This window comes from Crotalus tigris, unplaced genomic scaffold (assembly GCF_016545835.1).
Source record: "Crotalus tigris isolate CLP2741 ecotype Arizona unplaced genomic scaffold, ASM1654583v1 scf7180000017814.3102382, whole genome shotgun sequence".
NCBI classification, from domain to species: Eukaryota; Metazoa; Chordata; class Lepidosauria; order Squamata; family Viperidae; genus Crotalus; species Crotalus tigris.
In genome coordinates, this window is record NW_024096652.1 from 1,149,509 (window position 1) to 1,177,472 (window position 27,964).

General features: G+C 38.0%; 2 protein-coding genes across 3 annotated transcripts in view; one reads left to right on the forward strand and one right to left on the reverse strand.

Moving 5' to 3' along the window:
* Nucleotides 1–27,964, reverse strand: part of ACSF2 (acyl-CoA synthetase family member 2) — a 60,359-nt gene that overhangs the window by 17,073 nt on the left and 15,322 nt on the right. Inside the window, exons 5-10 of the mRNA XM_039342846.1 lie at nucleotides 26,153–26,271; nucleotides 23,433–23,595; nucleotides 20,468–20,563; nucleotides 19,829–19,977; nucleotides 18,587–18,678; nucleotides 17,425–17,501 (exon numbers count right to left, since the gene is read on the reverse strand). Of these exons, the coding sequence (XP_039198780.1) occupies nucleotides 17,425–17,501; nucleotides 18,587–18,678; nucleotides 19,829–19,977; nucleotides 20,468–20,563; nucleotides 23,433–23,595; nucleotides 26,153–26,271 (696 nt within the window). The remainder of the gene's footprint in view (nucleotides 1–17,424; nucleotides 17,502–18,586; nucleotides 18,679–19,828; nucleotides 19,978–20,467; nucleotides 20,564–23,432; nucleotides 23,596–26,152; nucleotides 26,272–27,964) is intronic.
* Nucleotides 613–13,006, forward strand: CHAD (chondroadherin). Of its 2 annotated transcripts, none has more exons than XM_039342851.1 (4): nucleotides 613–2,013; nucleotides 11,011–11,174; nucleotides 11,344–11,489; nucleotides 12,232–13,006. In XM_039342851.1, the coding sequence occupies exons 1-3, from the start codon at nucleotides 1,234–1,236 to the stop codon at nucleotides 11,483–11,485; spliced, it is 1,086 nt and encodes a 361-aa protein (XP_039198785.1). In that variant the 5' UTR covers nucleotides 613–1,233; the 3' UTR covers nucleotides 11,486–11,489; nucleotides 12,232–13,006. The 2 variants fall into 2 exon arrangements, with proteins under 2 accessions (XP_039198785.1, XP_039198786.1); XM_039342852.1 differs by having other exon boundaries at nucleotides 12,256–13,006.

Sequence of the window (27,964 nt, forward strand, 5' to 3'; positions counted from 1 at the left end):
GGCAATAGAAAGGGAAATCGCTCCCATTCTTCAGGTTGAACCTATTCTACTGAAAATATACATTTTAGTAGCCAATATGAAGTGGTCAATAGAGAGCCAGATTGGACTAATGGCTCTAAGGCTACAGGCCAGAAAGTGGGAGACTGTGAGTTCCAGTCTGGCCTTAGCCATGAAAGCCAGCTGAATGACCTTGAGCCAGCTACTTTCTCTCAACCTAACTCACCTTACAGGATTGTTGTTCTGGGGAAAATAGGAGAAGGAAGGTTTGTTGGATATAATAATAACAAGAAGAAGGAGGAGGAGGAGGAGGAGGAGGAGGAGGAGGAGGAGGAGGAAGGGACCTTGGAGGCCATCTAGTCCAACCCCCTGCTCAGGCAGGAAACCCTATACCATTTCAGACAAATGGCTGTCCAGTCTCTTCTTAAAAACTTCCAGTGTTGGAGCATTCACAGCTTCTGGAGGCAGGTTGTTCCATTGATGAATTGTTCTAACTGTCAGAAAATTTCTCCTTAGTTCTAGGTTGCTTCTCTCTTTGGTTAGTCCGTTGCCTTGAGTTTGCTGCCTTGAGTTATTTGTAAAAATAATAAAGGCAGGATAGAAATAAATATTAACAAAGTTGCTCTAATCAGAAAAAAACCCCAAGGGGGGCATATAGTGCACAAAGGATAAAGAACAGTAATCTTTATGTAAGCCATGGGGAATTGCACTCACAAAAACCAATAAATTTGTATGATGAAATATATTATGAGATTTTCCCCTCAATGTGCTTTTCATGGTGAGGAAATTCAAATTGCTTCTGTCTAGAAGGCATGGTTCTTATACCCGTCACTTTAAACCAAACAAGAAATCTCACAATACCTAAAGACTCAAGGACCTGGGGACAGCCTTAATTTCTGTGCACATAGCTAAGGAAAATTGAAATTCCTGCAAGTGATATAGAGTACATTATTTTTTCAGATAATTTGCTTGAAAAGAAAACATCACCAGCACTAAAGCCATGAAAAGAGAAAATCAGGCATCCTCTCTCTCTGCTTGATTCAAAGGGTTAAAGTCACACCAGGTTCCTGAAAACAGCTACTTCCAAGCCAGCATCTGGCTACTGCTGCGGTTAGTGGGAAGGATTTTCTTTTTAATAGCATTATAAATAGGGCTGTGTTCAACATCCTGCAGACTTACTTTCTCTTTCATTCAAGCTTCTCCCTCCTCCTGCACATCTACCACAGCTCTATAGACATGGACCCATCAAACTTCTTGCTCAAATTCACCGCCTTGCTTATATGTCTTCTTCCTGTTCTTCAGGCCTGTCCTCAGAACTGTCACTGTCATGGAGGAGACCTTCACCATGTCATTTGTGACAATGTTGGATTGAGAAGGATTCCCAAAGTGGCTGAGCAGACCCGGCTTCTCAATCTGCAGAGGAACAGTTTCCCTGTGCTGCCAACCAATGGTTTCAGAGAGATGAAAAATCTTGTATCTCTTCACCTCCAACATTCCCACATCAAAGAAATCTCCAGTGGAGCTTTCCGGGGCCTGAAGCAGCTGGTCTACCTTTACTTGTCAAATAATGACATCAGTACCATAAAGATGGGAGCCTTTGATGACCTGATAGAACTTACTTACCTCTACCTAGATCATAACAAGATATCTGACCTGCCCAAGGGACTCCTCTCTCCACTGATTAATCTTTTCATCCTGCAGCTAGGTAACAACAGGCTCAGAGAGCTGAGATCAGGAGCCTTCCATGGTACTAAGAACCTTCGCTGGCTCTATCTCTCTAATAACTCCATCTCCTCCATCCAACCTGGGGCCTTGGAGGAGGTGGAAAACCTAGCCATATTCCACTTGGATAAGAACCAGCTGAGCAGCTACCCGGTGGCTGCGATGAGCAAATTAAGGGTGGTGGAAGACCTGAAGCTCTCACACAACCCAATAAAGTTCATTCCGGATTTAGCCTTCCAATCTTTTGGAAGGTACATGGAGACTCTCAGCTTGGACAACATGGGATTAGAAAAGGTAAGAATTTCTCAGAGCTTTCTGTCTTCTTTTGTATAAATGTATACATTTGTCTATTTGTCAAATCCTGTCATTTGTCAGCATAACCAAGAAATAGGGGATGAATTCTATACAGGCAGGGACAGATTCAGTCCATACCTCAAAGGGAAACTCTCAAGCACAACCTTTTGTTTTCTCTAACAGGAATGAATGAATTATTCTGAGTTCTTCCTTATAATCCAATTTGGGGATTGGGCGGTGGGGGGGGGAGGAAATAGAATACTACAATTAGGGAAAACATTGCAGGAGAATTAAAACGTTACCTTTAAGTTATATAGGGTTCTAAAAATGGATCTATCAGTGGTGCAAAATATATAGCTCTCAATCAAAGGGTCTTTCAACACAGAAGTTAAACTACAAAGAAAGGAATGCCCCATTTCCTCCCCCCACCAGACAGTCTGTGTCTGCCTTGAAATAGTTCTTTACTTGTCCTCAGAAACTGGAGACATCTTCTGATGGGCAAAGAGAATGGGACCAAATTGGACCATTATGCCTGGTCACAATTATGGTGAGGAGACCCAGAAGAATGGAACTGAGGAAAAGGAGAAAACCCCTGCTTCTTTCTTTTCCATTCACCCTTGGTATTGTAGTATCAGAGCTGAAAGACTAAGGGACCATCACTTTTCAATAACGCAGTCTCTGCTGGTTTTAAAGAGGAAAGGTGAAAGCAAAAGGATAGAAGACCTTAAATCGTATTTCCCAGCCTTGGCCACTTTAAGATGTTGTGAACGTTAACTCCCAAAATTCCCCAGCCAGCATGTCTGCAAACAGTAATCAGATAACAGTATGAAGGCGAAACTAAAAGAAATGTTTTTCTGGAGCAAAAGGCTACAGTTACACAGGTATTACTTGTCCATTTAATAAGATGTACACAAAACCATTAGTCTCTGTCAGAGAAAAGTGCTTATAATTAGCAAACTGGGAGTCAAGTACTGCTGGATTATGTAGCTTTTTATTCAATAAAAGTGGTTCTCCATATTTAGATTCTGAGAAATTAAATTAACCTGGGCAGGAAAAAAACAGCAAACACACATTCTCTGTCTTGCATTGTGCTTGTTCGCTTGTTTACTGTATTTATTTTACTTATCAAATTTATATTACCACCTATCTCGGTCATCAACTTACACATTTTTTCTTTCATTACAAGAGAAGCTAAACAAATTGTTTTGCTGTCCTTCACTTTCACAACTTTATACTTTCCTCCATACCTGCTACTCATTTCATCTCCTCTTTTCCTTGCTGTCTTTATCTCCTCTATGAAATATTGTTTGTGAGCATTCATCCATCAGTCTTGTTTTATATAGTAGCTGGCATACTGCTGACTTAAATAAAGGAAATAATTATAACCTAGTTTTCTTTTCTTGAAACAAATTACACACACACAAACACACACACAAATGGACCGAGTTTACATTTTATGCTACATATGATTTGCTTAACTGTAATAAGCAAATGTTTTATTACAGTTTTAGATGAGATTTAATCATGATTTATTAGTTAAGGGCTCTTCCTCACATCCCTAAAACTGGTGTATGAATATACCTAATAACTTTCCTGCAATGTCCTCATGAGCTTAAATCTTATTAGCAAGTAATAAATATAGTACTGTATCTAGAAATAGAATCTGATATTTTTTATCTTTTTCTCCTTAATGCTGTTCCATTTATTCCTTGCTTTCTTTCTTATACTTCATATAAGAACATGTGCATATGTGTATACATGCATGTATATGGTATGCATAAAAATAGATGTAGAAAATGTTTGTGTATGTATGTATGTACAGGTATGTATGTATGTATGTATGTATGTATGTATGTATGTATGTATGTAAAACTAGCATTACCCAGCTGACAAAGCCCAGCTGTCTTTCCCAGTTTAAATTGGCCATAAGCCTAGTGTTCTTGCCTTCAAAAGATGAAGGCAACACCACCAGAATTAGGCTCATGCTGCAGTTAGGGTGAGATTACATTACATTACAATACACACACACACTTGTATTGAGAGAGAAAAGAGGGAGGGAGGGAGGGAGGGAGGGAGGGAGGGAGGAAGGAAGGAAGGAAGGAAGGAAGGAAGGAAGGAAGGAAGGAAGGAAGGAAGGAAGGAAGGAAGGAAGGAAAAGTTGTCAGGAGAATAGAATAGAATAGAATAGAATAGAATAGAATAGAATAGAATGGGAGGGGAGGGGAGGGGAGGGGAGGGGAGGGAAGGGAAGGGAAGGGAAGGGAAGGGAAGGGAAGGGAAGGGAAGAGAAGAGAAGAGAAGAGAAGAGAAGAGAAGAGAAGAGAAGAGAAGAGAAGAGAAGAGAAGAGAAGAGAAGAGAGCTGGCAGGGACCTTGGAGACCTTCTAGTCCAGCCACCTGCTCAAGCAGGAGAACCTATACCGTCTCAGACAAGTGACTGTCTAGCCTCTTTTTAAAAATCTCCAGTGATGGAGCGCCCACGAATCCTGGGGGTAAGCTATTCCACTGGTTAATTGTCCTCACTGTCAGGTTGCTTCTCTCTTTGATCAGTTTCCAACCATTGTTTCTCTTCCTTCCCTCTGGTGCTTTGGTGAATAACGTGACCCCCTCTTCTTTGTGGCAGCCCCTCAGATACTGGAATACTGTCTCCCCTATTTCTTCTTTTCTTTAGACTAGCCAGACCCAAGTCCTGCAGCCGTTCTTCATATGTTTTAGTCTCCAGGCCTTTGGTCATCTTAGTTGCTCGTCTCTGAATTTTTTTCCAAACTCTCAACATCTTTTTTGTGATATGGTGACCAAAATTGGCTGCAGTATTCCAGGTGTGGTCTTACTAGGGTTTTATAAAGCAGTACTAATACCTCATGTGATCTTGATTCTATGCCTCTGTTTATACAACCCAGGATTGTATTAGTTTTTTTGGCTCCTGCTGCACACTGCTGTGCAGAGAGTTAAACTCTGTTCTTAAAATACTGGGTTGATCACTTGTTGGTAAAATGTAGTGACTTTCAAAAAGAGGTGGGTGATAGTACAGCCGGGAGAACACTGGACACAGGTAAACTGAGCACACGCAAGGATGTACCTCTTTTTTTCTCCTCCCCAATCTTATACTTTATTAAGAAGGATTTGTTTATTGATCATCCCTCAAAGAAAACCTCACAGCACGTCACAAAGAAGTCCTTTCTCTCTGGAAAGTTAGAGGGATGTTCAAGTAAGCAACAAAATATTCCCCGTCTCCTTAATGAATGAATCATGTCCCTCGTGCAAAACCATGATATATGAGAATCTGGTTGTAAATAGGAAATGGAATGACCTCATGTTGGCTATACCATGTCCCTAATGGATCAAGAAACCACATTAAAGAGAAGCAGCAGGGTGGAAGCCTTCCAGGTGAACAAGAAGTACTATTTCCAGCAGCTTTAGGGCCATGCTGAAGTTGTCCAAGTGCATTAAACCAGCAAAACAATCATCCCCCAGAAGCTCAATGAATGGATAACACAAAGTGAAGGCAGAATGAAAAGCTTAGTAAATTAAAATGCTAAGAAGCAAAATAAAGTACAGACATACAGTAGGATGATAGATTTTAAAGCTGGTAGCTAGAAAGTGGAGGGAACTTGAATGGGAAGAAGAATTCGTTCATGGCCAAAATAAGAGATTTTTTGATGATAGCATAGATCTTTCTTAATTTACAAAATCTTAAAAACTTGCTCACAATTCTGTGCATTTTGGAAGACTGTGTGGGAATTTTGGGATAGAATTAATGAGAATCTGAATATAATCATAAAAAAGGTCTCACATAACAGATATATATGAAACAATAAAGCATTTCCAAAAGACTTCTGTGGAAAAAGGCATTATGCACAATAAAACAAAGAAAATGAAACAAAAGTATTATTCTAAACAAAAAGATATTCAAGAATGAAGAAATGTGCATTGCATGAATGACTTCTTGCAATGCAGAATCATTGATCACATTTTGATCAATGCAGAATCATTGATCACATTTTGTTATTTAACAACCATATAGATTTTCAGCTTTTTTTTTAAAGGCACAAAAGAAATCCACATAGGCGCTGTCCACAACATAATAAGCACTTTGCCTTTTTCAGTATCAATCATTATGATTTCCCTCTTTGTCTTAAATGAATGAGACACAAAAGCAGCCCAACGGAAAGCAAAAGTTATCTTAGTGACATTATGACCACTGAGTTGCAATATGAAGTTGCAATTCACAGGTATTTTATTGTTTCATTTCCCAATATGGTGATTTCAACAAGATCCCAACAAAGTAAGTACACTGGACACATTCCAAGCTCTAATGCAAAACTTTATTGTGCATATCATACCGGCACTAACAAGTCGAAAAACAGCTCTGGCACTTTGGCACGAGAAAAATAAATTAAAAGTATAAAAATTCCCTTCCCCCTGACAGTGCAAGTCATACTCTCCAATTAAGCACAAGATAATTGTTATGAGAATCCTTTCTTTCCTAGCAACAATCTTAAATAGCCTTTCTTCCCAGATTAAGCTATTCCACATACATTCCAATGATTCCCCCTTCCCACTTGTGACTATTGGCAAGATACAAGGTAACAATGGCTGAAACAAAATAAGAATTTTTGAAGCTTGACAGCTACATCCTATTCTTCTACCTGTAAAAGCATGTTATTATTGTTTCCTCCACCTGATCTTATTCTACAGTAGTTACAGAATAACAGAACTGGAAGGGATCTTGGAGGTCCTACTCCAACCCTCTGCTCAAGCAGGAGACACTATATCATTATGGACAAATGGTTAAACTTCTGGATTTTTTTAGTACCAGCCACCTATGATCACATTATCCTAGAAACCACTAAGTATGTTGGAAGTTTCTAAGATATGGTATCTTCCATGCTACTACAGTAGGATGAAAAGCCTGTTTGGTCTAGTGCAGGGGTGTCAAACTGCCAGCCCGCGGATCGGATGTGTCATGCCGAAACCATGCCCACCTTGTTGCCGGCAATGGAGAAAAAAATCACGATATGCCGTGACACGTCATGTGATGTTGCGAGTTTGACACCCCTGGTCTAGTGGCTAAGAAAGTAAGAGACCATGAGTTCAAATCCTGCCTTGGCTATGAAAGCCAGTTGCATGATTTTGGGCCAGTCGCTCTTTCTAAGCACAAGTCACCTCACATGGTTCTTGTTATCAGGAAAATAGGAGGAAGGTATCTTAAGTATGTTCGTCGTCTTAAGTTATTTGTAAATATAATAAAAGTGGGATATAAACAAATAAAGCAAGCCAGAGGCAAGATATCCGTGCTCTTGTGGTAATGTAAAAAAACAACTCCTTCCTCTTAGATTTTCCTGCAGGATTAATCTTCAAACTTACATGCTTATTCTGCTTTGGCTTAGAAAGTATATATACTTTTCCAGGACAAACTGATAGCACTAAGATAAACTTCACAAGTACCTATTTCTCACAGCAAATTTTTGATCACTAAGTATGTCTTCTCAATGCATATAGTCAGTAGCTAGCTGAATTTTCTTTTAACATGTAAGCATTTTACAAGTGGATGACAGACTTAATGAAAAAGAATTGTTTTACTCACTTAAAACAATTATTAAAGGCTTTAAGTGATATGTTTTATGCATAACATGGAAAGAATTCTGCAGCACAACGAATTAGCCTGCATCAGCCCCAAGGCAATAGTCAAGCTAGAAAGTTTTCTTTAATTATTAATTCTATTGCCAATACATTACTGTTGACAGATTTTAGCAAGTATGGTTAGGATCTTGTGCAAAATAATATAAATTATTTATATGTATTTAATATTTATATGTATTTATATGTAAGGGTGTAGGTATATATAGTACATACGCTGTATATAGTAGGTTTATATGTGTGTTATGTATGTGTACACTTTTGAGAGCAGGCAACAGAATTTCATTTTTAATGTGAGCCAGTGTGCCCACAGTAAAAAATGACAATAAAGGTTATCTTATCTCTTATCTAAAATGATTAATCCATTCTACCAAGAAGTTCCTTAGCAGGGATTTACTATCATATTCCACATCTTTGATATATTTTGTTCTAATGAAGTAGAATATTATCAAAAGAGATTTGTGAAGCTATCCAATACACACAGTAATATTCCAAGTAGAAGACATTGGTTCTCACTTTAAATCATAGTTTCAAGTGGGCTTTTTTCCCAAACAAATCATAAATTATGGTCATCGTAATTTTAAGAATTGGGTGAAAATGACTAATTGTGACTATGGAAAAGTAGAATCAAAATCGTCTCTTGGTCACAATTATGATACATAACACAAGGAATTCAGTTCCAGGAGAGTGAATACACAACATAAATACACAGTGGTAGCCTGCTACATACAAGCCCCTGCAGTTTTCTTGGCAAGGTTTTTCAGAAGTGGTTTGCCATTGCCTCCTTCCTAAAGCTGAGAGAGTGACTAGCTCAAGATCCAGCTGGCTTTGTGTCCAAGGTGGGGCTAGAACTCAGTCTCCTTGTTTCCAGCCTGATGTCTTAACTACTACATAAAACTAGTTCTGAGTTTCTATTTCTGTAGCAAAGAGTGAAAATGATCTACCAAGAATCTGCACTAGGTTTAATTTGCTTTGTGTGTAGAGCCAACTAAATCAGGTCTCATCCTCCCCAGTTCTTGTCTGCAAAAATTAGAAAATTGGATTTATCTCTTACCTTTTAGCTGTACTATAATCTTATATCTTTTAATTTGGAATAACCCTTTTTCAATTTTTTTCTCAATATATTTCTGGGATTTCTGAGAGATCTGTGACAAGCTAATTCCATCTTACATTTTTTCTATATATTTTAATGTTTTTGTTTATTTTAACCAAACTGCTATTTCATAATTTGGGCAGTTCTGTAATTCATCTTCTACAATATTGAGTTTATGCATTTTAACATTAAAAAAATTAAAATGAGTTAATTTTATCTTTTCTTTTAAAAAATAAATCTTGATTTTATTGTGTGATTGGATTATCACCCAAGAAAAGAGTGAATACTCTGAATAGACATACCTCTATAACACTAGGAAGCAGCTTTATAAAAATATTTTCAAATTTTGTATATTGAGCTTCTTAACTGCCAGAAAGATAGCATAGGTTGCCTGCTCCCTGTCTCTTCCACAGCTTAAAGTTAAGGATGGATGCCCAGTGAGGCAACCCCATGAAAGACGGGTGATGGCTGTAAGAATAGGAAGCAAGAGTTTGAAATCTCCTATGAACCCAGTCATTTTCTACTTACGCAAAGGAGTCAGAATTACAGCATTTTTGCCTCTGAAATGCAAAATGAAGATTTACAGATTAAAATATAACTGTTTAAAGGATCAAACGATCTTCAATTGGCTAAAAAGTTTAGATAACTGCTCTCACATCTGTCATGAAAAAAGATGCTACCAACAATTAAAATAGAATCTGCTGGGATTCATTCAGTGATGGTTCACAGATAAATTTCAGGAAGTAGGTACAATTGGAAATTCCTTAATGTTCATTATTCAGCTGTTACAGCAAAGCAGTATTTTGAATAATTTGATTTTGATAATGCTACCAGATTAGAAGAGATGAATATTTTATTGTTAAAGTGCTGGAATGGGAGAAGAGCTCCCTGATATTCAGATGTTAAAAAGATGTGTGATTTGAAAAATGGGATGGGAACTTAGAGGATTTTCTGGAATATTTAGCTGTTTTTTGATCAAAAGTGCAACTATTCTGTCATTCCTCCTTGATCAGACTTTTTGTGAAAACATAAAAAAGGACTGAAGCAGCAGTGGGAAAACACAAGGGACACACATGGAAGATTATGAGGTTTATAGTCTGCTAATCCTTGATAAATTTCCATATATGAAGTAAGAAGATTATAAGACAAAAAAAAACCATTCTGGTAGAACCTTTGTGTATATTTTATTTTCCTGAAAAAACATCAAGTGGGCAGAATAAAAGTATTATGGAAGTCATAATCAATAAATTTATATCTATATAAATGACTTCCAAGAGAGTGTGTGCTATGTTTATAACAATTATTGCAAACTAAATAAATACTGAGAGATAGGCTTAGCAGAAAAAGAGTAGGAATAGCTGTCTTAAGTCCCTTATTTTTGCCATCCTAATTCCACAGGAGAACTAAATTTTTGAAGCCAAGACTTTAGGATGTAAACATTTTGATTCTTCAGCATTAATGAATAACCAGTGAGGACCAAGAAACAGGGGAGAGGAATCTGAGCATCTGGAAATTTGCCTTGCTGCTTCTACATGAATGCCAAGTGTAACTTTCCATTGGGAGTTCACTGGATTCTGACCAAGTCTGCAATCCTTTTGAGTCTCCACAAATATTCTTCTCTACATATATGGCAACTGGATGCCAGAAAGGATTTCAGTTCTAGAAGCCAAAAAACCTTTTTGCTGGTTTAGGATGAAGCAATGTCTAAAAAGAAATGGGAGAAGTTGAAGAACACCTTTTCTTTAAAACAGTAAAGGGCACACAACCAAAGAAAAGTATTTAGCATACCGACAAGTTTTAACCTTTCAACAAATTCCCACCCATGTTGTTTCTTTTTTACCACAGTGGAGAACATCTCATACAACTTAATATTATGGTGTTTCTAAGAGATATTATCTTCAAACAAATGGAAATGTGAACCATTTCATATGTTAGGCAGGTGACTATCAGGACCTGTTATTGTTCCTTGGCATATATGAATTTTTTCATATATTTATAGTATATCCCATGAGGTAGGCTTGCATCAAGGAACGTGTTGTGTGAAGTAGCAGAAAATGGAAAGAGTGTTCCATTCGATCTCGTCTCCTGACTCCCATCCCCTAAAACGTTATGAAATATTTTTACAACAACTGGACTTTGGGCTTTGGTTTTGCCTTGCCTCCCTTTAATTTTTAAAATTTTGGATCACTACCCAAAATTGTTTGTTAGAGAATAAGCATGATTTTAACTTATTTACTGTTATTACTACCTGCTCCTCTGCTTCAGTTTTCAGATAAAGCATTTGTTGGAATAACCGCACTGAAGAATGTTCATATAGAGCACAACAAAATTTCCAGTCTACCTAGGAGTTTTCCATTCCCCCGTCTTGAGACACTCTCCCTGTCCAATAACCCTTGGCATTGTTCTTGTCAATTAGCACCTTTGCGCAGGTAAGAGTATTGATCCCACCCAACTTGCTAATTCCTCAAAAGTATTTTGGGGAGGGGAGAAAGGAATGATAGTAGTTAATGAATTAATAAAGGACATGAAGGGTCACACTGAAAATCTGTTTAACCATGTTCTCCTGGGTGATTCTGAGGATTTTTTTTTTTCGTTTAGGTGGCTGGGATCTACCCGTACTCGCCCAGATGCAGTCTGTGCATCACCTCCTCAGACTCGAGGACAGCAGATTCGAGACACTTCTGCGCTCCGTAGCTGCAAACTTCCCTCTAAGAGATCCAAAAAAGGAAATCGCCATTAAGCAGGCAATTCAGTTTTTTTCCAGAATTTTCAGTTAAATACCTGTCAACCCTTAGAGGTGGTCTAGACAAGAAGTGCCAACCATGACTAACACTATCTTATTGTAAGGTTACAATAAGATCTTACAAATTTTGCAAGTATGAAGGTACATTTCTCCCCCCTCATCTTTACAGTCCATGAAACTAGGGAGGGTCCTTTCTGAGACATATATATGGTACTGTGCCCCATTTCTTCTGTGAGCTAAGCTGCCTTTTATCTGACCGTTACCCAATCTCCTCCTCTTCCTCCTCCCCCTCTTTCTTTTTCTCCTGTCACTCAAAAACATTCTCACAGATCATTACAATAACTCACCCTGTTTAGAACGCCAATGTAATTTTTAAGTTAGTGTGAATTGACCTGATTTGTCTCCAAAACAAAGCAACAGTTGAAAAAACAGAAGAATTCTTTCTGAATACTTCTGAGTAAACCCCAATACTTTAATGTGTGGTATGAAAATTAGCTTACCTCAATTCTTGACCTCTTAGGAATTGTGAGCATAGAATACTATAATCAGTGAAAGACTGAAGGCAAAACTTGCTCCTATCATGAAGCAAGGAACTTTCTTTGGCCTCAGTTTTTCTTCATCTACGGTATTAATGAATTATTTCCCTGGATTATTTAGAAAGGTTAAAGATTATATAAAGAATGTGAACTCCCTTGAACCACTGAAGGCACTAAACTATTTTCGTTGTTGTTTCTCTTGCTTAGAAGATCTCTTTTTCCCATGAACAGGATCCAGAAAAGTAAGTCCAGGTAACTCTTCACTTCAACCAACCAACCAACCAACCAACCAACTAGAAAAGTACTGATGCCTTCCAAGTCTTTCATCCTAAACAACTCCTTTCTATCAGAAACAACAAATCTGAAACATATCTATATCCTGCTACAGGCATATTTCAGTTCCTCCCTCCCCCCCATATTATAAATATTATTTTAAATGATACTTTTAGAAACATAAACCTATGTATGACAAAGCTACAACAAACCAAATGAGATCTTGCCTGTATAATACAGTCATTTTTCTTGCTGTCATTCAGCCAGCCATTTGATCTCCAGGATTTGCTGTCCAACAATCAAGAAATGAACAGAAAGCATAAAAAAGTTCCCTGCATGTTAGAACATGTTAGTATTCTAACTGAAAGAATTGCATTAGTTTATTTTACTTTATTCATAGAGATTGTCAACATGGATAAGCAATGAGAGTGTGCTAGATGAAATAAATGGTGTATAAGGTATTTACAGAAGCATGTTATGTAGAATATATAATTGAAAAGTTAGATCTCTGAGCTCAGGAAAGCCTAGAACAGGGCTTTTCAACCAGTGGTACAGTTACCACCTGTGGAACATTGACATCTGACAGGTGGTACGCGGCCATCCTAGAAAAGTGGTAGCGGGGGAGGGGAATGAGCTGAACCGGTGGCAGCACCGCACAAGCCTGAGCGAGAGATGGCTGGAGCTGCAGGGCTATCAGGGCTCAGTGGAAGTGCCAGGATCAGTGACAGGCTCCAGTTGGAGCTCAGCGCTGATCCTGGTGCTTCTGCTGAGCCCTGAAGAAGCACCAATCAGCTGAAAGCAGCACTGATCCTGGCCTTTCTGCTGAGTGAGCCCAGAAGAAGTGCCGATCAGCTGGAATGTTGCAGCATCTCCAGGGTCTTGTGATTTACATTCAGATGCTTGGCACTTGATTCATATTTATGATGGCCACAGTGTCCCAGGGTCATGTGAAGTGACCAAAACCTGCTGCAACCACCCAGCAGACGGGGGGAATAAAAACCAAACACCTGCCCACCCCCACCCCCACTGCCAATCCTCAACAGAAATGCTCACAACAATGAAAACCTCGGACAGAAGGAAGAGCGCCGCCGGGCATGCAGGCAGGTGTCTTGCTCGGCTGTGCCTTGGGGGGCACTTTTTTCAGTGCCATTGTAACTTCGAACAGTCACTAAGTGAACTGTTGTAAGTAGAGGACTACCTGTACTTTATCACTTTTTTCCTTTTTTAGTCATCAAGTTTTTGACACCTTGCTAGGCGACTGGTGGTACTCGGACGTTACCATATCCTAAAAGTGGTACAATGGGTGAAAAGGTTGAAAAGCCCTGCTCTAGGAGACTGTTTCTCAACCTCCACCACTTTTAAGATATGTGGTCTTTAGCTCCCAGAATTTCCTAGTCCAAGGCTTTTCAACCAGTGGTATGGGTACCACCTGGGGTACATTGGCACCTGGCAGATGGTACACGACCATCCTAGAAAAGTGGTAGCGGGGGAGTGGAATGAGCTGAACTGGTGGCAGCACTGCACAAGCCTGAGTGAGAGACGGCTGGAGCTGCAGGGCTGTCAGGGCTCTGCTGAAGCGCCAGGATTAGCACTTCTTCGGGGCTGTCAGGGCTCAGTGGAAGCACCAGGATCAGTGCCAGGCTCCAGCTGGGCCCAGAAGCACCGATCAGCTGGAATGTTGCAGCATCTCCAGGGTCTTGTGATTTACATTCAGATGCTTGGCAACTGATTCATATTTATGACGGTCGTGGGAAGTGACCAAAACTTGCTGCAACCACCCAGCAGATGGGGAGAATAAAAACCAAACACACCCCACCCCACCCCCGCTGCCAATCCTCAACAGAAATGTTCACAATGAAAACCTCAGATGGGAGGAAGAGCACCATTGTAACTTCAAACAGTCACTAAGCAAACTGTTGTAAATTGAGGACTACCTGTACTTCATCACTTTTCCCTTTTTGGGGGGGGGGTCATCAAGTTTTTGACACCTTGCTAGGCGACTGGTGGTACTCGGATATTGCCATATCCTAAAACTGGCACAATGGGTGAAAAGGTTGAAAAGCCCTGGCCTAGAAATTGTATTTTGAGGGTGAAAGGGTGAGAAAAGAAGAACACTAGGGAATTCTCAATTTGCTTAGCAAATTATAGAAGCTAAAACTCAGGCTTTAAAAGCATAGCTTTTTTCTTTTCCCCAGATCAGTTTTAAACAGAATTTGCTTGAGACCATGAGGACCTGCATAGTGGCTCTGGTCTTTGCAGTGATCTTGTCTTCAATAATTTCACAGCTCGTTTCATTTCTAGGGTATTTGGATACCAGATGAATTATTTATCAAATTCTTAGTTAATTAAGAGATGATATCCTTATTTTTTTGTTGTCTTCCATTTGTAACCCTTCTGTGTTTTCTCATTATGTCTTCTATATTTTTGCAACCCAAACTTTTAAACAAAGAAATATAAGGAGCAGCAATGCCTTTCTACTAGAAGCTATTTGTCTGGAAGCAAATTAAGAGAATTCTCCTAGGATAACAGGAATAATTTTTTAATTCTTCAAATTATTTAAAAAAACTGATAGAAAAAATAAGAATAAATGAATTTTAATTAATAGTGCTAGGCAGTGCCTTACATGTTTTGATTGGCAGTATATGTAACAAAATAGTTATACGTTATAGATTGGCTAACAAAATTAGATTTGTATTTCAAATCCATCCTCTATGTTATAAGAACTATGTTATAAGAACTATGACAAGTTTTTGACCTGATAAACTTAAGTAACATATGCTGTATTATTCTTAAGGTTCAGCTCATTGAATAGAGTATTTTTCCACTTGAGGAAGTTAAATGATGGCTCTGTATTTTTTAAAGAGAAAAGATGTATGATCTGTTCATAAAAAAGAGGAAGTTGGTGATTTACAATAGAAGAATCAAACTGAATAAAAGAGAATCAGGATATCTTATGGAATCAAAAACCTAAAAATGAAATTAGATTTGTAATGCTACTGGTACTTATGATGAGAAAGTCCTATTAAGTGAAATGAGATTTAATTTCAATTTAATTCCAGTATACAGAGAAAACTGACTGCACAAGGATGTATTCCCCCTCCCAAATTTAAAAAAAAAAACCCTGTGAATAAGGCATCTTTAATTAAAAAAAAATTACAAATGATATAACAGGCTGTCTTTCAAGACAACTTGACCTTCGCTCACTCTTCCTGTATTATTTAGTTAGCTACAGATTTAGAAGATAGTTGGGCAATGCAAAATCTGATATATTAGCCAGTACCCTTTCTGCACCCACATAGGGTTTTCAGCCCATTTATAAAGGGTATTTTAATAGGCTGATGCAGAGAAGACTTTTCCTTTAAAGTAGGAAATTTGAAAAATGGAATGGAAGAGAACAGAGACATGCCAAAAAATGATAACTTCACTTTGTTTATCTCAGAAATATTGTTATAGTTGGCAAGATGACTGTGATTTATCATCAAGCATTTTACAATACTACCATTTCAGTTTAATTGCATTTGTAATCCTAGCGTTTCATAAAAATATATATTTATTCATTACTGAATGTAAATGACACTTAAGGGGATTTTTATCCTCTTACTCCTATGTAGAAAGCAAATTATATATTTTCTTATGTACAATTTCTGTATAAAGCTTTTGCTGCAAAGAGAAAGTGATCAAGTTTTCATGCAGTGTATTTTTCTTCTGCAAGATAAATTATCTGCTAATTCTGACAACAAAGATTACTATATTCCTGATCTCCATATTTATAGTATTTCCCAATTTTATAAAGCTATTCTGGTAGAGAAGTATAAATACTATCAAGCAAAATCTATATATATATTTGTTTCTCTTATTTAGCAGACAGAGAAAAATATCTGGTCATCAGATAACTGAAATTTAGAGTCTCTAATACTTGTCTACTAGTCAAAAGAGATTCACTTGCATTTATATTGCCAAATCATATTCAAGACCTTAATCCTTAATCAAAATTTCACATTATTAATTGTACTGAAATGTGAGTCAACGTGGATTTTATAAACAAATCCTCTTTATTGTTCATCTGAGAAAAAAATATGTATACACTGTATTACAATCCATGACCTTAATGACAAAGAAGGAAGGCTTAATATATATATATAAGCAAGAGAAGATAAATGCCAATACGTTGGCTGGTTACACACCACTAACAAAGATCCTAGCAAAGTCCCCTTTCTTCCTTATATAGAGAAGACAGCATCTCATCACTTCCCATTTTTTCTCAAGGCTTGGTCCCTCTACTTTCAATACAATAGTAAAGTTTCTAGCCATTTGGAGAAAGTAAGAGCAACTCTTTCTTGCCAAAAAGAGAGGCAGACAGAAATTAGAGGACTTTTCCAAATGTAGCCCCATCCCATCCCATAAGCCCAGAGATTCTAAAAAGCCTCCACTCCTATGATCATTAGCAAAGAAATGAAAAATTCAAAGGAAACACATTGATTGGGGTTATAATCAGCACTTACCAAATTATGAACAGTCCTAGCCTTAGTTGAGAGAAAGTGGGAAGCAAAGTAAGCGTCAAAGGAAGCCGTGGTGCTTGCCCATCCAGTGATCTACAGTAGGTCCCTGTAGCTACATACAGATGTTTCTTTCCTCTAGAATCCTGCTACACTTTCTGTTTCCAGTTTAGCTGTACCACTGATTATATTTAATAGTTTAAAAAGCTAATAAAAAACATTTATAGAGAAAGATAGTAAAGATGGTGGGAGATATTTAAAGGGATGGTTTGCTTCAATGAAAGCACCAGCAAACTATGTCCCGCCTTCCCAAAATGCTTTATGAAGCAATGGTGCCCCCTGGCCTTCAAGAACAAAGCAAAGCAGCCATCTGTCTCAATTTGGAAAACTTCAAGGAGTTCTCTACATATACTGTATGAGCAGAAGCGTGGAAGCTTTTTCTGGCTTTTGCAGTTATCCCTAGAGGCAGGGAATGTGACTTTGTCAAAGCAAATCATGTTATCTCTTCATCTTGACACGCAGCATCCACAGTGCAACGCTTTTTGTGAGGTCAAACCCAACACCCTGCGCTCATCTACAATACGTGCAGAAGGAAATGACGCAATTCAGGAATAGAAAAAAAATGACTCACTACTATATCTTGTATATTCATTTTCTGGATAATCTTCTTCATGATTTCAGGAGGCACAGTTGAACCCCCAATAGCCCCTGGAAGAAGAAAAAAAGGCAGAAACGTCTTCAAAGAATATTCTAAAATTATTGCAGATTTTAAAATACAAACATTCTTTATAGTCTCCATAGTATCCCTAATACAATATTTCCCATTAGAGTTGAAATTTTAGCAAGCCAAATTACATATACAATACAAAGTAAGCAGACTCAGCTTATCTGAAGGTATCCACTTAGACTCCCATGTAAGATTTGTATTTGCAAAGATGTGCTTTGAGGTATTTCCATGCATGTAAATTCCTGTGGATACAGAATGTAAGTGCAACCAATGCCTAGCATCTACTGCCACACACTGGTGAATAGAAAAATAAATACAGTTCACTAAACCAGTATATGACCCTCCTTGTGTTTCAGTAACAGATATAGCAAAATAAGTAAAACAGAAACACAAAATAAGGTAAACTTTCCAAGGAAAATGCCAGCTGGACTCCCTATTGGGTCCAACCCACATATCTGTTCAACTGGCTGGCTGCATTTTTTCCATGTGTCATCTTGCATGTGGGCTTGTGAAGAAACAGCATGAACTGGGCTTTTAAAAACCCCTGGAATACAAGTGTGCAAATGTTTCAAAGTCAGACCTTCCAACTCTGACCTCTCTACATTCTAGCAGCAATGTTTTGATATTTGATTTTCCAATTGGAATGATCAGTTTTAAGATTAAAATGCTTCTGGTTAGGTTGGAATGATTCATTATGATGCTTGAATACTTCCAGACAAGAACAGAAACCAGAATGCTTTGATTTGGAAATGATTTATGCACCTTTACCTGAGAGTTCATTTCTGGTCAGGCTCAGATAAGCATGTGTAATAGACCTGTTTAGAAAATGTTGCTGGAAATATGCAGTCAGTAAGATGCATATTAAATCAAATCACATTATAAATGTATTTCTTTCAGTGATAGCAAAGGCTAACAAGTAAGAGTTTAGTTCATAAAATGCCATCCATATCCGAGGAATTTAAACAAAGGCAGTAAAATATGCAAATATATTTATTTAAATTTAAGTTATTAATGAATTAAAAAGGATTAATTATTTGCTTTGCAACATCCGGGTTCTTTTACTCACCTCCTCGAAGACTTGAGAGATCATAGCTGGCAAAGTCAGGCTGTCCTAACATATCTATGTACATTGTTGGAGTGCCAAGCACATGGGTGCATCTGCAAAGAAAGACAAAGAATTACAGGCTGATGAAATAAACACAACTGATTTTTCCAATCAAACTTAGGGCTAAGGGCTAAGTGTTCTTCCTCTGTAGTTATAGGAAACTGTTTTCCCATAGGAAAAAGAAATGAGTTTTCAAATAAAGCAAGCATTTTAAGTCCTACATTTCAATTTAAAAATCCGATATCGTGTAATTGGCATGATTTTCAGAATAGAACAGAATAACAGAGTTGGTAGGGACCTTGAAGATCTTCCAGTCCAACCCCCTGCTCAGCCAGGAGACCCTATACTATTTCAGACAAGTGGATGTCCAGTCTTTTTTTAAAAGTCTCCAGTGAGGGAGCACCCACAACTTCTGAAGGCAAGCCGTTCAATTCGTTTATTGTTCTCACTTTCTCCTTCTAGGTTCTAGATTGCTTCTCTTCTTGATTAGTTTCCAACCATTGTTTATTGTCTTGCCTTCTGGTTCTTTGGAAAATAGGTGGACCCTTCTCATCTTTGTAGCAACCCCTCAAATATTGAAACACTGCTATCATGTCGCCTCTGGTCCTTCTTTTCACTAGACTAGGCATACCCAATTCCTGCAACCATTCTCCATATGTTTTTGCCTCTGCCCCCCGAATCTTCTTTGTTGCTCTACTCTGTACTCTTTCCAGAATCTCAACATCTTTTTTATAATGTGGTGACCAAAACTGGATGTAGTATTCCAAGTGTGGCCTGACAAAGGCCTTATAAAGCGGTACTAACATTTCAAGTAATCTTGATTCTATCCCTCTGTTAATGCAGTCTAGGACTGCACTGGCTTTTTTTGGTGGCTGCAGCACAATCCTAGCTCTTATTTAAGTGACTGTTCACCAGGATTCCAATATCAAATCAATATTCATATTTCAGGGAAGAAAGGGAAGATGGAAAAAGGTATCCAATAATTGCCTGTGCATGTTATATGGTTGTCCACACAAAGAAGAGACCAAGACATTCCAGCTCTGTCTCAAAAGAAGAGAAAAGGATGCAAAATGGAGACAAGATGGAGGAAGGGTAGCAAAGGTCTAAATTAAGGGTAACTGTAATTAGTATTAACTAGTTATTAATACAAATAATTATTATATTAATACTCTTTCCAGAACATAACTTCAGCCAAATTCTTACTTTTCATGTTCTATAGCTTTCAGACTGGCTCTGGAATTAAAGCTGAGACATGGGAAAATAAGGGAGACACCATGAACAGCCATCACCATACAGCCTCCTACAGATCCTAGGCAGTGGTAGAGAGGGACGGGGATACAGCAACGAGTTTCCTAGGGTCAAAACAAACGAGATAGCAGTGAGTCATTTTCCAATATAAGTCTTCATCATGTTTATAATTTTTTATCCCATAAGCAAGAAGAATCCCTCCTGGAGATTTACAAAGGGAGAGTTGGAGTTACACAGATGGGATAGTGACTGGAGGAGGGAAGGGCAGGCTGGACCTCTTCAGTTCTTAGTCTTCCATAGAATATTAGTTTCATTTTTAAATAGGAATTTCCATGTAAAATGTTCCCTAGAATTGAAAAGTCAGAAACATTTACAGGATAAGAATATCCTATAAGAAATTCACATTGGTGGTATGTAAGACCAAGCCTTCTAAAATCTGATGGCAAAAACACGTGATTGATAGTTCTTTGAAAAGCACCAAGGTTACCAATCTTCAAATTGTATTTTGAAAACTGTAATATATTATCTGTAGAGACAGGATTTGAAGAGTTTCCATTCTGTACATAAAGAAAACAGCAGGCAGAGAAGACTTACCAACTCATGTAGTCCCATTCTTATACCAATAAAACTTGCATTATTTAAAATATTAAAGTGAGAAAGTGTTGCTCCTTTTGGACTTCCTGTTGTTCCCTGAAGGAAAGAGAAAATTTATTTACTAATTAGGATGATCCTAACACACTATAAAAGTTATAAGAGATCAATTGCTTTAAAATGGAATGCTATAGTGATATCACAACTCTGAAAAATCTTATGAATACAAGATCAGGCCAGATTTCAGAAGATAGGAAGAGTCACACATAGCTCAAACAACTACTGTGTTAGAAAAAAAATGTGTAAGAGACCATCTAAAGATGACTGGAAGTGGAAAAAAATGAAGGAACAGAGGACAGTTGGTTCTGGTTCCAAAAAGGAATGAAAAGAGGGTTACAATTTTAATCCTCAAACAGGCAGAAAAGAGGCACAGATATGTGAAACCAAGTATAGCTTCTCTCACATAGGAGTTAGTGGTTTCCAGAAATTTATTGGGTTTCAATCTTTGGATCTCAAGCCTTGACTTTTGTCTAAAAATTCTTATTTTATATGGTTGCAATTCTCTGCTGATCAAGTTATAAATTGTCTACATTCTTCTCAAATACTAGGGCATTATTATGAAATAAATAAATAAGCAATCAAATTTATATAGCTGCCCATCTCACTGAAGATGACTCTGGGTGGTGCACAGCAATAGACAAAACAAAAAATATATAAAAACAGCAAAATGCAAATGTAAAAAGTAGTAAATATCCTAAAAACCCAAAATACAAGCATAGGTGAAGGGAGAATTAAAAATGGCTCCCTCAGCAATGAAACTGTTTAGACAAGCCTTCAGTTCTGGGGGAGGCCCTGACCTGATCATAGAACCAAATCTGAGGGCGTTTTGGAATATCAAAAGTCAAGTAACTTGTGTGTGTGTGGGGAGAAAGATTTTGCATAAGGCAGGTGAAATATATTATATGGAATGATTCCTAACCTCTAAATTACTTTTGAACTTCAGGGTTAGAGGCTTTGGAAAATGTGTCTAAATTTCAAAAAAGAAATTCCTAGCTGACATTGCTTAGAAAGGTTCCATTCCAAATCGCCTACTAGTCTGGACAACTGCTGTCATTCTGTTAACAACACTGAACCATGCGGTCCAATGCTCCTAGATCTAAAGTAAAATATGACCAAAAAGATGTAGGGATAGCCCTCCTCCCCCCAAAAAACCTAAATAGGCAATGAAACATTCATGGATTAAGATATTTTAAGTTTGTGTACTTTTATATGGCACTTTTTCGTCCCCATATTGACAAATATTTTGAAGTTAATATTATACAGCCACATGTTCAGTTCAAAAGTCATAATATTTCAGACTCTGAAAAATGAGATATAGGTCATCTTCGAGGTATGATAGGCCATTTAATGAACATTCATAGTTACTAAAGATTCCTCCACCAAGCTACGTATGACACCCCATTTTAAAGTTACGACGGCTGTAGCAGCCCTGCAGCCATTTACCCTCACAACCCCGCACAGGGTTACTGCAGCACCCCCTGCCTCTCTCCCCCCCTATGCAGCATTTGGGTCTCCTTCCTAAATGCCCCTCATGCACCACACTTACCTGTAGAAGCTCCAGGACCTCATGTTGTGGAAGAAGGGCAGGCCAAAATGGCAGCCAACAGACAAACTGCTTCTTTTTCTGCCTTAGAGAGGTCGACCTTGTTAAAGTAGCAAAACAAAGCAGTTTTCTCCAGGCCACACAGCAATAACCTGAATGCAGCCACCATTTTGTCCCTCCCACAAACAGCTTCTGCAATGCTGCAGAGACCTTTCTGAGGCAGCAGAATAAAGCATTCAGAAGCATTTCTGCAGCAATGTGCAGACCTTGTTAGGGTAGCAAAATGAAGCGGTTTGTCCGCAAGACGTGCAGTAGAAACCCAAATGCAGCCATTATTTTCGGGGTGAGATAAAATGGCAGCTCCTTTCAGAATCATGCCATCCAGCCATGCAAAGAAGCAAGTCATTCAGTGGTCTGGAAGACCTTAGAGTTCTTCAAAAGATAATTGAGAAGGGTATTTGGCCTGGTCGGGTGGGAATTATGCCTGGGAGGACCCAGTGGGAGTGGGTAAAGACCTGTTGGGACTCAACGCACAGGAAGTGGAGCATGGGACATCTTCGGGGTGGAGGAAGCCTTGGGTGGGCTAGGGCAGGTGGGCCTGGGCCTGTATTAGGCCTCCAGCGGCTTCCCCCCTAGGAAGCCCCCCACATTCCAATTAATAATAGGCCTGTTTGTTTAAAGAATAGAATAGAATAGAATAGAATAGAATAGAATAGAATAGAATAGAATAGAATAGAATAGAATAGAATAGAATAGAATAGAATCTGGAAAGGACCTTGGAGGTCTTCTAGTCCAACCCCCTGCTCAGGCAGGAAGCCCTATACCATTTCAGACAAATGGTTGTCCAATCTCTTCTTTAAAACTTCCAGTGTTGGAGCATCCACAACTTCTGGAGGCAGGTTGTTCCACTGATTAATTATTCTAACTTTCAAGAAATTTCTTCTTAGTTCTAGATTGGTTTCCATCCATTGCTTCTTGTCCTGCCCTCAGGTGCTTTGGAGAATTTCATTGGGGAGAGCAGGGATGGAGGTCATTAGGTGACACATTTTACTTAATAATTGCCATGCCATGTGACCATAAAGGCAGTCTCCATTTCAATCGTATATCAAGGACTACCTGTACATGTACATAGACATAGGTTCCAAAATACTTCTTTCAGAAGGTTTGCATATTCTTAATATATAACAATTATGTTTTTATAAAGAGCCCTATGGCCAAAAAAAATCACTATTAATAATTCTTTGCAGTAAATTCTAAGTATCAACTTATTCCACTTGACAAAAAAATCTTCCTATCTCTGACCATCATGGGCTGCATTTTTTTTTAATACTGGAAAAGATATATAGCAGTCGATATAGTACTTACTGAAGTAAATTGAATATTAATAGGTTCTTTGTTGATCAGCATCTTCCGAATCTCCTGTAGCTCCTTCTTGTGGCTGCTCTCTCCAGCTTGCATCACTTCCTGCATTGAGAATGTGCCAGGTAGCTTGCTGTCCACGCAGATTATAACAGAAAGCTCTGGTAATCTGATACAAAGGAACATCCAGTTACTTCTATGACAAAAGAGAGAGTTCAATCTCTCAAGAAGCTCAAGGAATAAAACCCTCAAACTATAGGTCAAATCAAATATAGGTAGTCCTTCAATTACAACCACAACTGAGCCCAAAATTTATGTTATTCAGCAAGACATTTGTTAAGTGAGTTTTATCCCATTTTATGACCTTTTTTGCCACATTTGTTAAGTGTTAAGTTACTAACACGGTTGTTAGTGAGTCTGGCTTCCTCATTGACTTTGGTTGTCAGAAGGTTGCAAAAATTGATCACATCACCCCAGGACGCTGGAGCTGTCATAAATATGAACCAGTTGTCAAGCATCCAAATTTTGATCATGTGACCATGAAGATTCTGCAATGGTTGTAAATGTGAAAAATGATCATAAGTCACTTTTCTCAGTACAACTGTCATGCTTCCAATAGACAGAGACAAATAAAGCAGAATTCAGAGGCTTGGAAATTCCTCAAAGAACATGTTTATTAGTTACAAAGTATCAGCACAATCAAAAGTGAAACCAAGTCTGAAATTCCCACTAAAAAGTTTCCAGTTACAAAGTATAATATCCCACCCACAAAATTATGTCATCACTACGTTCCCCAATACATTCATTTGGCGGGCTTTCTTATACAATGCCCAGTCTCTGCTTGCGGGAGCAATAGCTGACCTTGGTTCCCACAGGACAGAAGATTATTTTGACTAGTGAAGCACCTGGCTAAGCCCCTCTCCCTCCATGCTATGTGACAACCTAGAATGAAGAAAAAGATGGCTGCAGCCAGGCTTAATGTAAGGTTGGCAACCACTGTAACTTTGAATGGTCATTAAATGAATGGTTGTAAGTCAAGGACTTCCTATATACAATTAGGATTTTTTCTGATGATGATTTATATCCCATAATGAGATTATGATTTCCCCTTATGGAGAAAACAAGATTTCCATTATTTGTATGGCGATCGAAAGAATAACAGAATAACAGATTTGGAAGGGACTTTGGAGGTCTTCTAGTCCAACCCTCTGCTCAAGTAAGAACCCTATACCATTCAGACAAATGGTTGTCCAATCTCTTCTTAAAAACTTCCAGTGTTGGAGCACCCACAAGTTCTGGAGTCATTCCATTGATTAATTGTTCTAACTGTCAGGAAATTCCCCCTTAGTTCTAGGTTGCTTCTCTTCTTGATTAATTTCCATCCATTGCTTCTTGTCCTCCCTTCAGGTGCTTTGAAGAATAGATTAAGAGAAAATAAATAGATTTGGAGAAACGATTAGGAATTCATAGCCATAAGCAAGTTCTTCAGAAAGCTGAAGGGATCTGGGTTTGGTTTTGTTTTTTGGTAAAATTCCATTGTTGGGATCTAAAATGACAACCATGCATTATTTTTTAAAAAAAATATCAATATTTTTAATAATGCCCATATGCTATTGTAATACTTTCCCACTAAATATATTTTCCTTAAAAAGAAATGTATGATACTCCAAAATGGAGTGGGCAGCAGTTTAGATTATCAGAAAAGAGACTGTAATAAACCAGAAAGTTTTATCAGTTCCATTTATTTCTGTATGTCCGAACACTGAGAATTAAAAAAAATGTGGTTAGTATTGCAATATTTGTACATGTTCAATGTTATGTAGAATACACAAAGAGAATGCCCTTTTAACCTTCCTTGGCAGAAGTAACTTTGCATTTCCTACTGGAGGAATGAGGGCAGGAAGGTTAAAATTATCCAGGTTCACATGACCATGAAGAACTAAGGAATATTTGGCTATACAAAATTCCACATCAGACCTGTCAGATCTGTTTGGCTTTATAAAAATATATGTCTAATGAACCCATAAGAGGCTAGGAAGTAACTGTGATCATAGACTTTATCCTCCTTTACTCATTCCAGGAGAAAAAGAATATTCCCCAGGTCAAAGGAGTGGCTGTATCAACATCTGTCAGTGCTGAACCAGTTAATGAATACACTGATCCATTATAAATGTATATGAGAGGGACCAACTGAACCAGGATTGCATGTTTATGAACTTTGCCCATTATTATATCAGGGCAAAGTGTTCAAGAATTTTTTTGGGAAAAAATGAACATTGTCTTGCTTATTATTCACGTTAAGCCCTTTGAAGTATTTAACATTTATTTTCAATCATAATTAAATTGAATTAAATTTAGATCATAATTAAATTGAAAAGAGAAAGAACATATGTACATTCACATAAATACTGAGACTATTCCTGTGGAGATCCATAGTTAAATGCAAATTATAGACTAGGATCACACAACAGACTATGCCCTTAAAGCTAAACCTACTATGACACAAATATACATTATAGTTTATTCGCACCATGTGTGAATCCAGTCAAAGTTTTTATGTCCTGAACTAATGCCTCACAAACAAGAAAGAAAACATGGTACATGATACAAACCAGAGGCAGAACTCTTGTAGCTTTTTAGTGCACATGCTCCAGCAACATTCATTTCCCTCAGACTGCTAAATGCTGGAATGAAACAACTCTCTGAGGCACAATATATAAACTTACTTCTTGTTCTTCAGTGCTCCTGGATTAGAATGTTCCAATTCTGGGCATACATTTTTCAAGATCTCATAGTATTTCTGAGTTTTAAACTGGGCAGGGAACACAAGTGCTTTGCAGCCAACCTATAGAGATACACATAAGAAGAAAGAAAATAGCTTGCAAACCAAGCTATATAACAAAGTCTCACTGCATAGAAACAGTGAAGAAAATTCCCTGGAAATACTACAGTGTTCATGCACTATATTGTGGGAAAGTCACACAGAACCTTAACATTCCACACTCATCAGTGTCTCCCTGGATTTGTCACTTGTAGGCTACTGTTCAGTGAGCGGTAAAGTTCAGGGTAAGACCACTTTCTCCAAATATTAATTATAATGTTAATTAGAGGGTCCTTGATCTGGAAGGATCACTTAGTTCATGGAGTGGAATCCCCTGAAATGCAGGAGGAACTTCTCCACCACCAAATTCAAACAGATTGATCCATATGAAAAGCAATCATGGTGTATGCTACACACTACAGTGTACAAAGTATTTAGTTCATGAGACAAAGAAAACATTGACCAAAAGAAAGTCTTAATGTTATATGTATTAAAAGAACTTCCATTTTCTGAATTCTTTCTTATCATCCAATAAAATTTTATTTCTAGAAAGGAGCCCTATGGAAATTTACTCAGAAGTAAGTCTTATTCATACTCATAAGTTTATTCTCATGTATGTGTAGCTTACCAAGATGACATTTTCAATTCCAATGTATTGGATAGGTTGTTTTATAAACAACTCGCCTTAAATGTAAATTATATGAATCTAGTGCCTGTATACTATTTCTGTTTCATCCCAAATGCTGGTTGTACTTTCCCCCCTCTAAATGTAAGTCTGAGGTATTCTTAGAGATTTGGCATGGTCAAGAATGATCTCGTTTGCCTCCGGGGCAGGGCCAGTCTTGAATGGAACTCACTATCCAATGTGTATGTACAGATTTTGCCCTAAATAGCTCATGGTTCCTTTGAAATATGCCCCAATGAATTCAGTGAAATTAACTGCTATGTAAGCTTATAGTGAAAGATCAGAGGATTGGCACCTCCCACAGTTAAATTGGTCAGCAGATTTTCTCTCTGAAAAAGAGATTAGACTATAAAAGTAATTTTTGGACTACGAAAATAACAGCAATTTTTGTACTGTGCTTAGCAGCACTGGAATATGTGGGTAAATCTATTGCTTTCCTCGAGCACCACAGAAATAGAAACAATCATAGAACCTGTCAAATCTAATACATATTCCAGGTCTTACATGATTTATGCTTCTTATTTTTCAACACTCAGAAAATGGGACTGGCAAATAGCCATTCGAATTGCTAGCAAACAAACCACAAGAAATAGGAACGGAGAGGAAGGAAGAGACTCTAAACAAAAAAAAAATTAATGGAATCATGAAGCTGAAACAGCAACTCAGCAACAACACCCACCCACCCACCCAGTATATTGGGTTAGGGACAATACTGTGGACATTGGGGAAAATTCAGAAATGCCCTGGCATTAAAACACTATTTTAAATTATTGACTGAGATATGGAGGCCTCTTAATCCTAATAGGATTAATTTTATTTATAACCATTTAACAGCTTTAATCCCCCATTATTAAGGATAAGAAAGTTGAATGGCATAGTTAGGACTGGCCTCCCTGCACAGTGGTAGTCTAATTGAAGTAGGAAACAAGCAGTCCAGATCAGCTGACTGGCGGGGAAAGCGAGTCCCATGTCACCTGGCTCCATCAGCTATTCCTTTGTGATCAAGGGTCATGGGTTGCCCAGCTATGAGGT

Coding starts and splice junctions, on each gene's coding strand:
- CHAD (XM_039342851.1), top strand. CDS start 1,234: ATGGACCCATCAAACTTCTTGCTCAAATTCACCGCCTTGCTTATATGT. Junction 2,014..11,010: donor ACAACATGGGATTAGAAAAG/GTAAGAATTTCT, acceptor CCTCTGCTTCAG/TTTTCAGATAAAGCATTTGT. Junction 11,175..11,343: donor CAATTAGCACCTTTGCGCAG/GTAAGAGTATTG, acceptor TTTTTCGTTTAG/GTGGCTGGGATCTACCCGTA.